The following is a 12,731-nucleotide window of genomic DNA, read 5'->3' as shown; positions in this document are numbered from 1 at the left end:
AGTGACATCGACTGCGGATATTTACCGTCATCTAACCAAGGTCTCTAGACCTTGCTCCTAACCAAGATCTACGTAGGACCTAAGTGGGTCTTGGATCTACGTAAGCTCCTAACAACCAAACTGTAGTCCCCACGTGATCCTGCTGACAGTGACAGACTGACGACCGAGCCACCAACATAACCTCCTTGACGAAGGCAAAAGCTGCTTTACCACTTGGGTCAGTGACATAGTAAATATAAAAACTAAAGGTAAATGAATTTTGTTAAATGACATTAACTGTTCAACGACTAAAAGCGAAATTGAATTATATGCAATATCTCCATGATACTGAGATGGAAATAAAGAAAGCGGAGAAATAAATAAAAAAAATCGTTACCTGAAAAGTGCGGCCACCTTCAGTTTGCACAAATGATTGTCCAAATGAATAGATGACTAAGACCGCGTCATGGGAAAAACATTTAGTTCAGTTGGGCAAATCTGCTGCCATTATAATAAGGTGTATATTTTAGAAGTCACACGTTTACTCTTTTTCATTCAAATTGTTAAATCTTTAAGTTGACCTCTGTTTTATCTTTGTCTGGAATGTTACTCTTGAAATTTTGGGTGGTTTAATCAGTGTCTTTGCCGTTGTCTTTTTCCTAGAGCGTTTTCTCTCTGCTGCGTTGTGGCCTCATCGTATCTCTTCTGAAGGTGTTATTTTTGTGAGTGTTCTGTGGAGATCGTAGAAAGTCTTCTCCCCGCTTTAGTGGCCTCGTCATACCTGCCAAGCCACTTATTCTCTTGAGATCAGTCATGCTCACATCATAAATTTCTGTGATCACTTTGTTCCTTCTACTGCCAAGCTTTGGAACTCCTTTTTATAACTTACCATTCGGTAAGAGGCAGGTTTATCTTTATCTAGGGGTTCAAGGCCATCTCTTTTATATCAACCATCGGTTTCTTCTTCTTTTCGAGCCAGGCTAAAGAAGATCTTTGGATTTCCAGCTCTACTTTTTTTTATTTGATTTATATAGATTTTTTTGGCATTATGCCAAGCACTGGGGCAACTACGGCCATTCAGCGTTGAAATGGAAATTGACAGTGAAAGGTTTGAAAGGTGTTACAGGAGGAAAACCTCGAAGCCGTTGCACCATGAAACAATTGTTAGGAGAGGGTGGACAGTAAGATGGAAGGAAGAGAATATGAACGGAGGTACAGAAAAAGGAATGAAAGTAGTTGCAGCTAGGGCCCGAATGGACGCTGCAAAGAACCTTAAGTAATGCCTACATTGCACCGAATGAGGTGCACTGACGGCACTATCCCCCCTACGGGGTCCAGCTCTGCTGGCCTCTGAAGCTATGATAAAACGATTTGATACTCATAAGTTGCAGTCATATCAATGTAAAACTAGTAAAACCAACGCAATATATTTTACCTAAAAAGTGTTATTCTTTTGCATCTACACAGTTGACTAAATGCCATCGAGTTATTAGTACAAAAATTGATCAGACCAACAGAACGTAATGTTGTAAGTGCGCAAATAAACCCTTGTAGCGGTTGTGTAATGTCTTGAACGCATTTAGCAGAACACTTTACTTGGTGAAAACTAGCGTCAGTCATAAAAAAATATGTAGATCAAAATTCAATTGGTGAAAACTAGAGTCAGTCATAAACAAATATGGAAATCAAAATTCATTCATTTAAATCAGTTACAGTCTGAACTAAGATTCATCCCTGATAGTAAGTCAGACGATGGATGCTGCCTTTAATAATAATAATAATAAAAATTAGCATAAAACTAAATCAGGGAATGGAAAGGGGATTTAGCAGACTACGTCTTCATGAAAATAATTCATAATATGACATGTATTCTAAGTATGAAAAGAATAAGCAAAACAGAGGTTCAACAGCTGGTCACCTCTTTTTGTGTCAATTCCTCTCTCCAAAAGAAAACGTTTTTGTGCTAGACATCCAACGTCTTCCACAACCTCATACATACTGGCGATATGCACAATTAGGCTATATATATATATATATATATATATATATATATATATATATATATATATATATATATATATGTGTGTGTGTGTGTGTGTGTGTGTGTGTGTGTGTGTGTGTGTGAAATTATCTACTATATATGTATGTATATAGATGCTGTGTGTATATCGTATATATCACAAACACACACACACGCACATATATTTATTTGTATATATATATATATAATATATATATATATATATATATATATATATAGTAACGAAGTACCAAATATCTGGTTACTACACTTACCAATCATAAAATAGTTACCTCGCAACAGCCAGGCATCTGAACCTTCATCACAGATAAAATACGACTGAATACTCTAAAGGAAATAGTAATCCCTTAAAAGCTTATAAATCAGACTAAGTTCATTAAAACAGGTGTGAGGTAGTCTTATATGTAATTAAATTAATTAAAGGGCATCACTCCATCAACAACTTTAAAAAGTTTAAGTATTTCCCTGGTTCTAACTCACTTCAAGTAAATTGAAGGAAATCAGCTCATTTACCACTCTATATTGCTATCTAAACAAAATTAAATATACTGGTGAAAAATAAGAAAACATCGTAAAAATTTTAAATACAAAAATTTAATATTAAGCTCAAAATTTATAAGTAAAATTCACGATCTCAGGGATATTTACTATTATTTGAAAACAACACAAAGTTTGATTAATTCTTGAATTAATTATTAAGTAAACGTAAATTAAGATTAATTTATCGCAAAAACCAAGAAAAATTAATTAACCCCAAAAATTAAATTATTCAAGTAAAATTGAAACCATTAAGCAACAATTAAAATTTGAAAAGAGTTCTAAGTAAATGCAAATTAATTCACAAGTGTTAAATTTAATTAAATATGCAATGATTAATTAATGAAAACAATTAAGTTAATCAAACAAATTTTGAATGCAAAACAAAACACACAACGTACAAGAATATTAAATTCACCACCAAAATGTGAAAAATAAGAAAGGGTAACGAAAAACAACACGCTTCAAAAGAATTAAACACAGAAAAAAGTTGCAATGTGTAAAAAATTAAATAGTTTCACCAAACCATTGTAAATACGTTTTTAAGTTGCAACTCAAAACTTGTAATAACACATTACCTTGGTATAGCAATTATGTTTCTGCTGCAGCTCCAAAATTCACTATATTGTTCCAAAAATTCACCATAGTATTCCAAAAAAGAAGGCGTCATTACAAACTTGCACACTGTCTGCTCAGATTCCACAAATAAACACTAATAATTAAATAAATCTAAAACTTAAGAGTGACCAACCACCAAGTACAAAATCTTTACGTTATTGTGAAAATCAAAATTCTCTCATACGAGAGAGAGAGAGAGAGAGAGAGAGAGAGAGAGAGAGAGAGAGAGAGAGAGGCTTTTCGGCACGCCCTTCTATGCAACGCAAGAATAAGTCTCAGAATGACATAATTACTATCTCTTCGTATGGAAACTGGTCAAGATATCACGGCCCCAAAATGGTTGAACTACGAAACACTACTAATATCGTAAAAATTCTCTTTCAATAGCGAGAAAGTGGGATTAAAGTCATAAATAACATTTATTATTACACGGTTTAAGACAATAAAAGTCTCTTAAAATAATAGATATGATTATGAAATTTTCTCGAATGGAACAAATGTAGTCATATCCGTGAGTGAAGACCACAAATCTTTCCATTTCAAATTTAAAGTACTTACGAGCCAACAAATTTTCTTTTGACAAATCGAGAGATATAAGAGTTAATTTACCAGTAACATTAGACAGTTTTCAGTACAAAAACATCTTTAACTATTTATATGAAATGAAATGTATCAGACATATGTGAAACGTTTTAGGCAGAATCCTTCTAGAACAATCTTACGAAAGATGATGCAACCTTAACATGAATCGAGACTGAGACTTGTCAAAACAGGCGATTTAAAAAAATAATAATAATAAAACTGACCACGTGTCTCCATGTGACGAATGAGAAGTCCGCCTTTCGAACAAGCAAATTTCTCTCTCTGTTCACATCCTACGTTATTCTTAATTTCAAATTACATTTTATTTTATTTCTGAACACACATCACTGAACATATTAACTCTAAGCAAAAACAATACTGAATCTGAAAACATGCAAACACTTTTATAGCATTTCATAGTTGCTAAGAGGAGATGTGCATTGCGAAAAGCAACAGCATAAGAATATATATATATATATATATATATATATATATATATATATATATATATATATATATATATATATATATATATATATATATATATATAATTATGCGGAGGAAACATTTGATATCTCTTGATTGACCTACAGTTTTAAACGTATCCTTTTAAGCAACGTACCTGCAAGCGTCACATTCTTGAGAGAGTTGCACCTGGTAATATTTTCGCTTAGCACAAATCCCTTAGCCATACTAAGGAACTGCAGCATGCACTTGCTCCCATCCACTACCGTAATGCCATAGATATTGCCCACATAGCTGGGCAGTCTTTCTGGTATTTCCATGGACGATTCGTTGTAGGCGCCGATGTCCAGATAAGCATCGCCATCTATCTGCAGGACATGCTCTTGGATGTAGTCAGTGAGTGGGGTTTTTTCCTCTGGAACTTCAGTGCAGTTTCTTCTGGTAAATTTGCTCTTTCTTAGCTGAGCGCTTGTCTTTGGACACTCATGACCCGAGTTAGGGCGTTCTGTCAGTCCAGAATCATTCACTAGTCTTGGAATTGCAGTCACAGTCTGTTCGTTATGTGGGCTCTCATTTGATCTGTTGAGAACATTATCGAAAGCACCACAGGTAACCAAACTAAGCAACAACAAGGAAATGAGGCAGTTTGTGCTGTCGATTTCCATGATATCAAAGGCTTATATCTTGAATTGCAGTTTAACGTTTTGATAATAGGCACACAGTTGTTATATCCTGAAATACAGATACAGCGATAAGAAGAAATGAAGTCTTAGATGTAAATATACAAGAGATTTCTATTATTGTTCTCAGTAAGATATGGGTGCATCGATCATGGCATGAAAAATTCGTATGTTTGGATTAAACGATGTGATAATGCGGAATAAATACAATAACTACTTCATTTAAAAAAAAAATCCTGTGATACGCGGTTACTAACTATATCTGTGCAGTTATTGCCAAATCTTCTATCTCTTTACAGGCTCTTAGATTTCAGTATTTAGTGTATTCCTTGCATTGATTGACAGCTTTAAGTGATCAGCAATGGCCACTGTTAAGGTATGAACTATCATTCTAGAGATGACTTTTTCTGTAGCATGAAAATTTATCTCTATAGTACTTTCTGCTGGTCACTGGAGGCCGTCAGACAATGCAAGGAGATAAACCAACACACTTTGATTAAAGGTTAGTAATCTAGGTCAAACCAGCAATCTTGTTGAAATAATGACATAAACACACAGGGTCTTGACTTGGAATATCAAGTCGAAGCCACACGATTGATGATAGACTGAAGAACCCCCATCCACGAAGGAATCAAGGGAAAGGAGGAAGCTGATCTCCTAGCACAAAGAGCACTCCAATTTCTTTCTCATTATCTTACGATAAACCACAACACCATAAACTAAATGAGTGAATATTCATATGGAAGAGAAACGCCCATATGGTAAAAACGGAAGAGGAAAAGAAGTACAAAATGCCAGATGAGTAGCAGTAAACGTGAATCAACAAAATTGATAGGCATCTGAATGCGTGAACTACAAGCGGGAAAACTAATACGTCAAAGCCTTGTCAATAACACTACCAAACCGACCATCCTACAGTTTGATACTGAACTGGATGGAAAATTTCTGTGGTTAGTGTGGGGCTGCAGCAAATCAACAAACTGTGGATGCTGATAATCTGCAAAGCAAGAAGCACGTAATAGGTTTTGGGATAAAGTCATTAAGGATGCTAATCGAAGTTCCCCTTGAAATGCAGCTTACGATACGGGATTGGGTGATGCTCCAAATTATGATGACAGTTGCCTAAAGGATAAAGTTCCGGCAAAGCCAGAGATCTATACAGTTCAGTATTTAATATGGAAAAACAAAAGATCTAGGGCAATGACACTAATCTCTATAGATATGGGATATAGAAAGCTTTGAGTTAAGGATAATTTACATGTCACATTTTCACAATCATTATGTACAGCTTTACCTACAAAAAGTCACCGCGTTTTATGCTTGATAACATCAAACTGTAAAGAGATAGCATCAGCTGGATACTGTACTTCTTATTTCGTAAATTGACTTTCATATCATTTGTGAATGTTCCGTAAAACAAAGGTCCTAGAACACTGCAAGATAAGACTTTGCATCACCAAAAAACACCACCATACAAGATTGTTCATTTGTTTCCTTTGAAAAGACTAAATCAAATCAGACTGATCTGGCCTGGGGACTTTTGATCCATATGTAGCCAAAAGGAAGTTTCTTCCTCACTTCAGTGTTCCTCGATCTAATAATAATTAACAGAGGGCTCGGTGCTTTCTTCAAGATAGACACGTCTCTGTTTTCATATCTATATATTTTATCTTTCGGATAAATGACGACATTTATAAACAGCTTTTTTCCTTTCTCTTTATTTGTTTCCGTTTTCTCTTCATTTGTCTCATAACTAAGGGCTTTCAGTTGGTGTTCCTTAATCTTTGCATGGAAATAAAAGGAGTTTGTTTATATCTATTGACCATCATGCTAAAAGGAAAAAATGGGAAATAAACCTATGCGCAACTTAATTAAAAGGAAATGAAGAAGAAAATGTAGAGTTGTGTGCGTTTGTTATGGTATGCATGTAAGTGCAAGTACATGAATCGGCACGTTTGAAAGCTAGTGTACTTTAATTGAATTGCATATTTAATAAAAACAGTGCCACCAGTGAAAAATTTAAAATCCTGTCGGAATGTTAAAAATTTCTCTTGGCCCTCTAGTTGAAATTTTTTTTTTTTTTTTTTTTTTTTTTACTTAACGCCAGTCCTCACTCTGCTACTTAAGTCAGACGTCTTCACATAATTATACCGATGAAATTCCCGTAGTCGCCAGCCATGATAAGGAGAGGAGGCTTCAAAGCAATCGAGAGGCAGTGAGGAGGCCACCGCAAGAAACTGCGAAAGAATTGTCCCGCATTGACTTGTCAATTGAGAACCTCCAGAATCTCCCAAACGATCTGCAACAATGCAATGTACCCAATCGCTCCCTCGCGTTGGCCCTACTCCCTCAATCGCTCCCTTCTTCTTCTCATCCTTCTCCCTTCGCCTAATGAACGCATCCTTTTTCCTCCGTGCGGAGACAGAGCTCTTTAGAAGACCAATTTCCCCTTAACTGACTTCTGGGGGTCATTCTTTCCCATCCATCAACGTCACTTGATTCGTGACAATTGTCGAATTAAGCTTTTATGGCGACAATGTGATAATGGTTTATGTGAAACAGCCAGGTCTGCCGAACAGCGTTTTATCAATGAAATTGTCGAGGGCTTGGTTAGATGTATTCAAGGTGGAACCATGACCATTTTTGGTCAGTCAGAGTGCCTTTACTTTCTTCATTTTGCTGAATGACTAATCTGCACGTTTTCCTATTGATAAAAATCAACGTCTATTTTCATGAAATTGCATTCACACGGTTATGGCTTCAGTTATGAATCACGTAGGTGGTCATTTCCCGGAAGTAATATTCCTGAAAACAAAGACGGAATCTCCATCATGGATGTCCTAAAGGGGAATTAATGTCGTCGCATTGGAAATTTAAACAAATGATAACAAGGTAAAATGGCCACATTACAGTCTATTCATCTCCTTGCAAGCAAAGGAGTCTGTCAATTTGGCTCAGGACTCCGAAGACAGGGGGCACTCGTCGCCGAGCCACTCAATGACCTATTCTTAGGGTCCTTCAGTTAAGGTAGAGGAGGAGAGCGATCCTTTGAGAGACCGAGTCAATTGTTCTTTCAAACACTGAGATCGAATTGATTAGCTTTTGCATCTCCGTTCTTTTCTCTTAATGGAGATATTTAAGTATTGTTAATCCGAACATTTCGTTTATCATCTGATACTCTTGTAAAAAACAATTCACTGCGAATTTTGTCGAGTTCGTATTGTCATGAGGGTAATATATATATATTTATATATATATATATATATATATATATATATATATATATATATATATATACACACACACACATATATATATATATATATATATTATATATATATATATATATAATATATGTATATATATATATACATATATATATATATATATATATATATATATATATATATATATATATATATATATATATATATATTACTTATACATACACACACATATGTATATACGTATATATAAACTATTGTTTACAAGTTCGTTCATTTAACTTTAATGGCTTCAGACGGTCTTTTTCATGACATGTAAGAGTGTAGTATTTGCGATGTTTAAGACAAGATGCAAGTCTTACGAGAATGAGAAAATGGAGAGGGAGAACTAACTCTACGGAGATTTTTAAACAGCCAGGTTTAGGTTTTAGCAGATAGCATTTTTTCCATATCATGTGATGAAAATAAATAGTTATTGTTATTTTGACAGGTGTACATCCTATGAGTGACACAAATGAACAAAAACTCAATGCTTCCTAGCATTACGTACAAAACAATTCGAGAGCAATTTACTCAGGTTTTTGGGGGCATAAGTGTTCAATCGTTTTTATCGATCATTTCAGCTTCTTTAGTCGGCGCCACATCGGCGGTATTTTGTTATTTTCATATTCTCATCTAGTCCCATTGTGTGTCAAATTTCGATGTTTTATCATCATGTTCCCCGAGACTGAGATCAGGCGGAAAATGAGAATGAATCTATGAAAAGTAACGGCAACCCCGTGTTAAGTGTAAAGTTATGTGGTTGAAGAAAATAAAAATAGAGGAAGGAGGCTTTCCAGATGACCTATCTGCACAATATATGTAAGAAAATTTTATAACATGAGAAACATTGATTGAAAAGGGTTTAAAAAGACATACCAAGTTATTTTGAAGTGGTTAATGGAAAAGGACAGCTTTGAAAAAAGTCTACATAATTCAGGAATCTTGAAATGAAGGCGATGGAGACCTAGGAATTATTAGGTAGAGGGATTGCTAGAAGTATTAGAAAGAATGTTCCTGAGACCCAAGGGAAAGCAAGCTAAGGCGAGTGGCTATGCACATGAATGCAGTCTCGACGTGCCACTACTCATAGGCGAAAGGAACAAATGGAGGATGAATGAGGCGATGGCTGTTGTCTTGTTTTTCTCTGAAGTCACCCCTCTTCCCCCCTACCCCACTCTTCGGGGGATCAGCCTAAGTGTGAACGAATATACAGGGATTATCGGGAGAATGAATGCCTGCTGTCGGTGGTTGAATAAAGATTTTTTTTTTTGGCAAAAAAAGTAAATAAATAAATTAATAGATAACTAACACTAGTTATTATTCTTGGATGCTTGAAATATTTCCAGACAGGTAACCGTTATGTAGAATGACGCTACTACTGACATAATCCAAGAGTGACATTCTAACTACGAGTAGTAAGTCGTTGGTTTTTATCAAAGCGAAGTCATTACCGTCGCTGGAGAAACAAGTACTAGTTGCATACCCAAAATAGACTTATTTTTAATAAAAAAAAAAAAAAAAGTTCTTGTTGAATACAGATGATACGGGGGTACCCATTTGGAAAACAAGAAAGACTGCGGTTTGAATTAAGTTCGTTAAAACACTGCCCATTAATGGCAGCCTTTTTGTTAATGAAACAAAAGGTGCGCGGCCAACATGAAGCCAGAAACCCCTTTATTCTCTACCTACTTCGCTTGAATGTAAACAAAAACATAAACGAAGCACAAGGCATCATTGTTTACTCCGTCTTCTGTAAGCAAGAGTCGATGATTCACGGGTCCTTAGCTTTTGAGTTTTCAAGGCGCTCGTTGTGCAACATTCATCCTCAAGTTCAGATCGGGTTATAATGCAGCTTGGCGTTTCACTTGAGTTTGTCATTACCTTGTTCAGTCGTAGGACTTTGTACGTTGCCACAGAGAGAGAGAGAGAGAGAGAGAGAGAGAGAGAGAGAGAGAGAGAGAGAGAGTATATATGTGGAATCTCAACGAATAAAAATGGATGGGATTTTGTCAATTTCGTCGCGATGATTAACATTGGAGCTAGGTACGTCTATAAGCCTACCAAAATATAAATAATTACAGCTCATGTATTATCATAACAAAATGTTAGACAGTGAGGCTGGCATAGACTGCTCTGAACGGCTTGAAACACGTGGCGTAATGTAAACAAAGAGTTGGGGAACTGAAAAAAATACACTACATTGAAAACAGGGATCATCTCTGAATTTTTTGTAAGATATTCCACAGCCCGTTCCAAGAAGTCATAGCTTACATTATATCAAAGGCAAAAAGTGCTTCAATACAACGGTATTCTTCACGCGCACAGACATACACACGTGTATAGTGAATATGCAGCACAGAAAATAAAAAATCCTTGTACATTTTTCTCTAGAAATTAAATGAAGAAATCTTCATTTTGAACTTTGAGAGACGAAGAGAAACAGCAACCAACCCGTCCGCCTCATCTTTCCAAGAGCGCGGTTTCGTAATGAAAGGGATAAGAGAAAATGTCACTGATATAACACGACATTTTACAGTCATTTGTTGCTCATTAGTTACACTCATCACTGGTTAGGTCGTCTTCCACGAATGCTGGGCTGAACTTTTCCTAAAATAAACAAAAAATGTTTTTACGTCATCTCATGAATGAATTCACGGGCATGAATAGTATGATTGTCGTGTATGCAGTCATTATTCACGTTAAGTACCCCACTAACCATCTCACATATCCTTTGTCCTTTTCAGACAGATTTTAACTTCACAATGACATCCAAGACAACACACACGCAGTGTCCGCAAAGATTTCTGGGGTCTTCAGATTATAGCAATTTCAAGACAGTTCATCAATCAAGGCACTTGAAGCCCTCTTCAAGATAACCGATTTCACACACTCAGAGTGAGGTAAGACTAATGAGGTCGGTCACGATATTTTCTTCTTATTTATCCTCACGCTGAAATATTTATCCTGTCACACGCAATGTTATTATCCGCATTCGCAGAAACACAGGGAGGTTTTCAAAGACGGACTGTCGGTCACACACCAGTGCTTTTGTCCCGTCGGCGTCACTGGCGAAGGTCTGACTGAAAGGCTTGGTCGGGGCCGCGGTGAAGGCGGGGTTTGGGCATCGGATGGGTTCCCCTGTTGATAAAGCGAACGGTAGACAGGATGCAAGAAGGCCACAGGATAGTGGCACTTGATAACTGGGTCGTCGGAAACCGTTTTGTCATATATCATTGAACTCAGTAAGAAGCTACACACCAGAGTCGTCTTATTCGGTAACTTACAGTTCTGGAGATCATGAAACCTCCCCACAAATCCCCAACACTCACAACGCGCGCACGAACAACTCCCACAACGACGTAGGATGGAGATGTTAGTCTAATCTTCATTACGTCCTTAAAAAAGCACGAGCCGTTACTCAGTAATGTGTAAAGCTCAAATTCCTCTTACTCAAGGCATTCAACAGAAGTTTCTTTTTCTCGCTATTTCCTTCAGCGCCCTCCACCGCCGTCCTCTGCTACCCAGTGAGAGCCACCACTCCGGATTCAACAACGATTGCTTTCTTTATGCTTGGCAGCAGCGGGGAGGCGCGTAAACCCATAAAGAGACATTTCTTCGCTTTCAATGCTACGCAATATTTACTTTACAGTAAAGCTACAGTAACGACGCCGTGAAACACTTAAACGCTTAAACTTGCTATAATCTCTAAGGACAAAATGAAGAGCTATATATATATATATATAATATATATATATACTATATATATATATATATATATATATATATATATATATATATATATGTATATATCTACATACATGCGCGTACTCACATGCAAACACACACACACACACACACACACCCTACTAAAAGAAGAAAAAACGCATAACATATCAACGGCCCCCGGTATCGAGTTTGCAAAGCATAAATAAAGCACCGTGTTTGTCGAGGGGAAAATTATGGGCATTAATTGGCTGCGCGCAGTCTCATAATTTTGTGGCGAAGGCTCGTGTGGCAGCAGGACCTTTTCTCGTTAATTAAGCGATGGGTCTTTCCTGTGGTCCCCTTATCCCGCTGAATGGGGCTCTTATGGTCACGCCAGTGCACTGATGTTTTCTCGTTTTTGACCGTTATGTAATCCTACTCGACAGATCAGACATTACTAGGTCTTGATGTGCTCTGTTGTCATGTTTGTAGCTTATTGATACTTGGTAGTATTATTATTATTATGAGTAAGTGTCAGCAACAATTATGTATGATGGTGATTTTATATATATATATGCATATGTATAAAAGTGTGTGTCTGTGTGTGCGCATATATATATATATATATATATATATATATATATATATATATATATATATATATATATATATATATATAAATTATATATATGTATACATGCATATCTAAATGTGTGTGTATAACATTAAACTTTTCTTCAAGCGGGGATGGCTCCAAATAAAAGTCAACACCACAGGCACTGCTTCATTCTTACTTCAATTCCTAATCGTGGATGAAATCCTGTGCACAAAATTTCCAGGGCAGTTCAGTCGATGAAT

At 36.3% G+C, this 12,731-nt stretch overlaps 1 protein-coding gene across 7 annotated transcripts in view; it reads right to left on the bottom strand.

Moving 5' to 3' along the window:
* The window catches only part of LOC135223581 (uncharacterized), a 25,668-nt gene extending 13,942 nt beyond the window's left edge, over window positions 1–11,726 (bottom strand). The window contains exons 1-2 of one of the 7 annotated variants that reach the window (XM_064262116.1): window positions 11,619–11,726; window positions 4,380–4,954 (exon numbers count right to left, since the gene is read on the bottom strand). In XM_064262116.1, the coding sequence (XP_064118186.1) occupies window positions 4,380–4,887 (508 nt within the window). In that variant the 5' untranslated portion in view covers window positions 4,888–4,954; window positions 11,619–11,726. Of the gene's footprint in view, window positions 1–4,379; window positions 4,955–10,619; window positions 10,816–10,884; window positions 11,064–11,117; window positions 11,363–11,452; window positions 11,476–11,618 lie in introns of those variants that run through there. The other 6 variants (XM_064262120.1, XM_064262114.1, XM_064262115.1 and 3 more) reach the window with 6 other exon arrangements.
* Window positions 11,727–12,731: the final 1,005 nt, after the last annotated feature.

This window comes from Macrobrachium nipponense, chromosome 10, assembly GCF_015104395.2.
Source record: "Macrobrachium nipponense isolate FS-2020 chromosome 10, ASM1510439v2, whole genome shotgun sequence".
Taxonomy (NCBI): Eukaryota; Metazoa; Arthropoda; class Malacostraca; order Decapoda; family Palaemonidae; genus Macrobrachium; species Macrobrachium nipponense.
The sequence above is the reverse complement of the archived record's forward strand: the minus strand, read 5'-3'. Positions and strand labels throughout refer to the sequence as shown.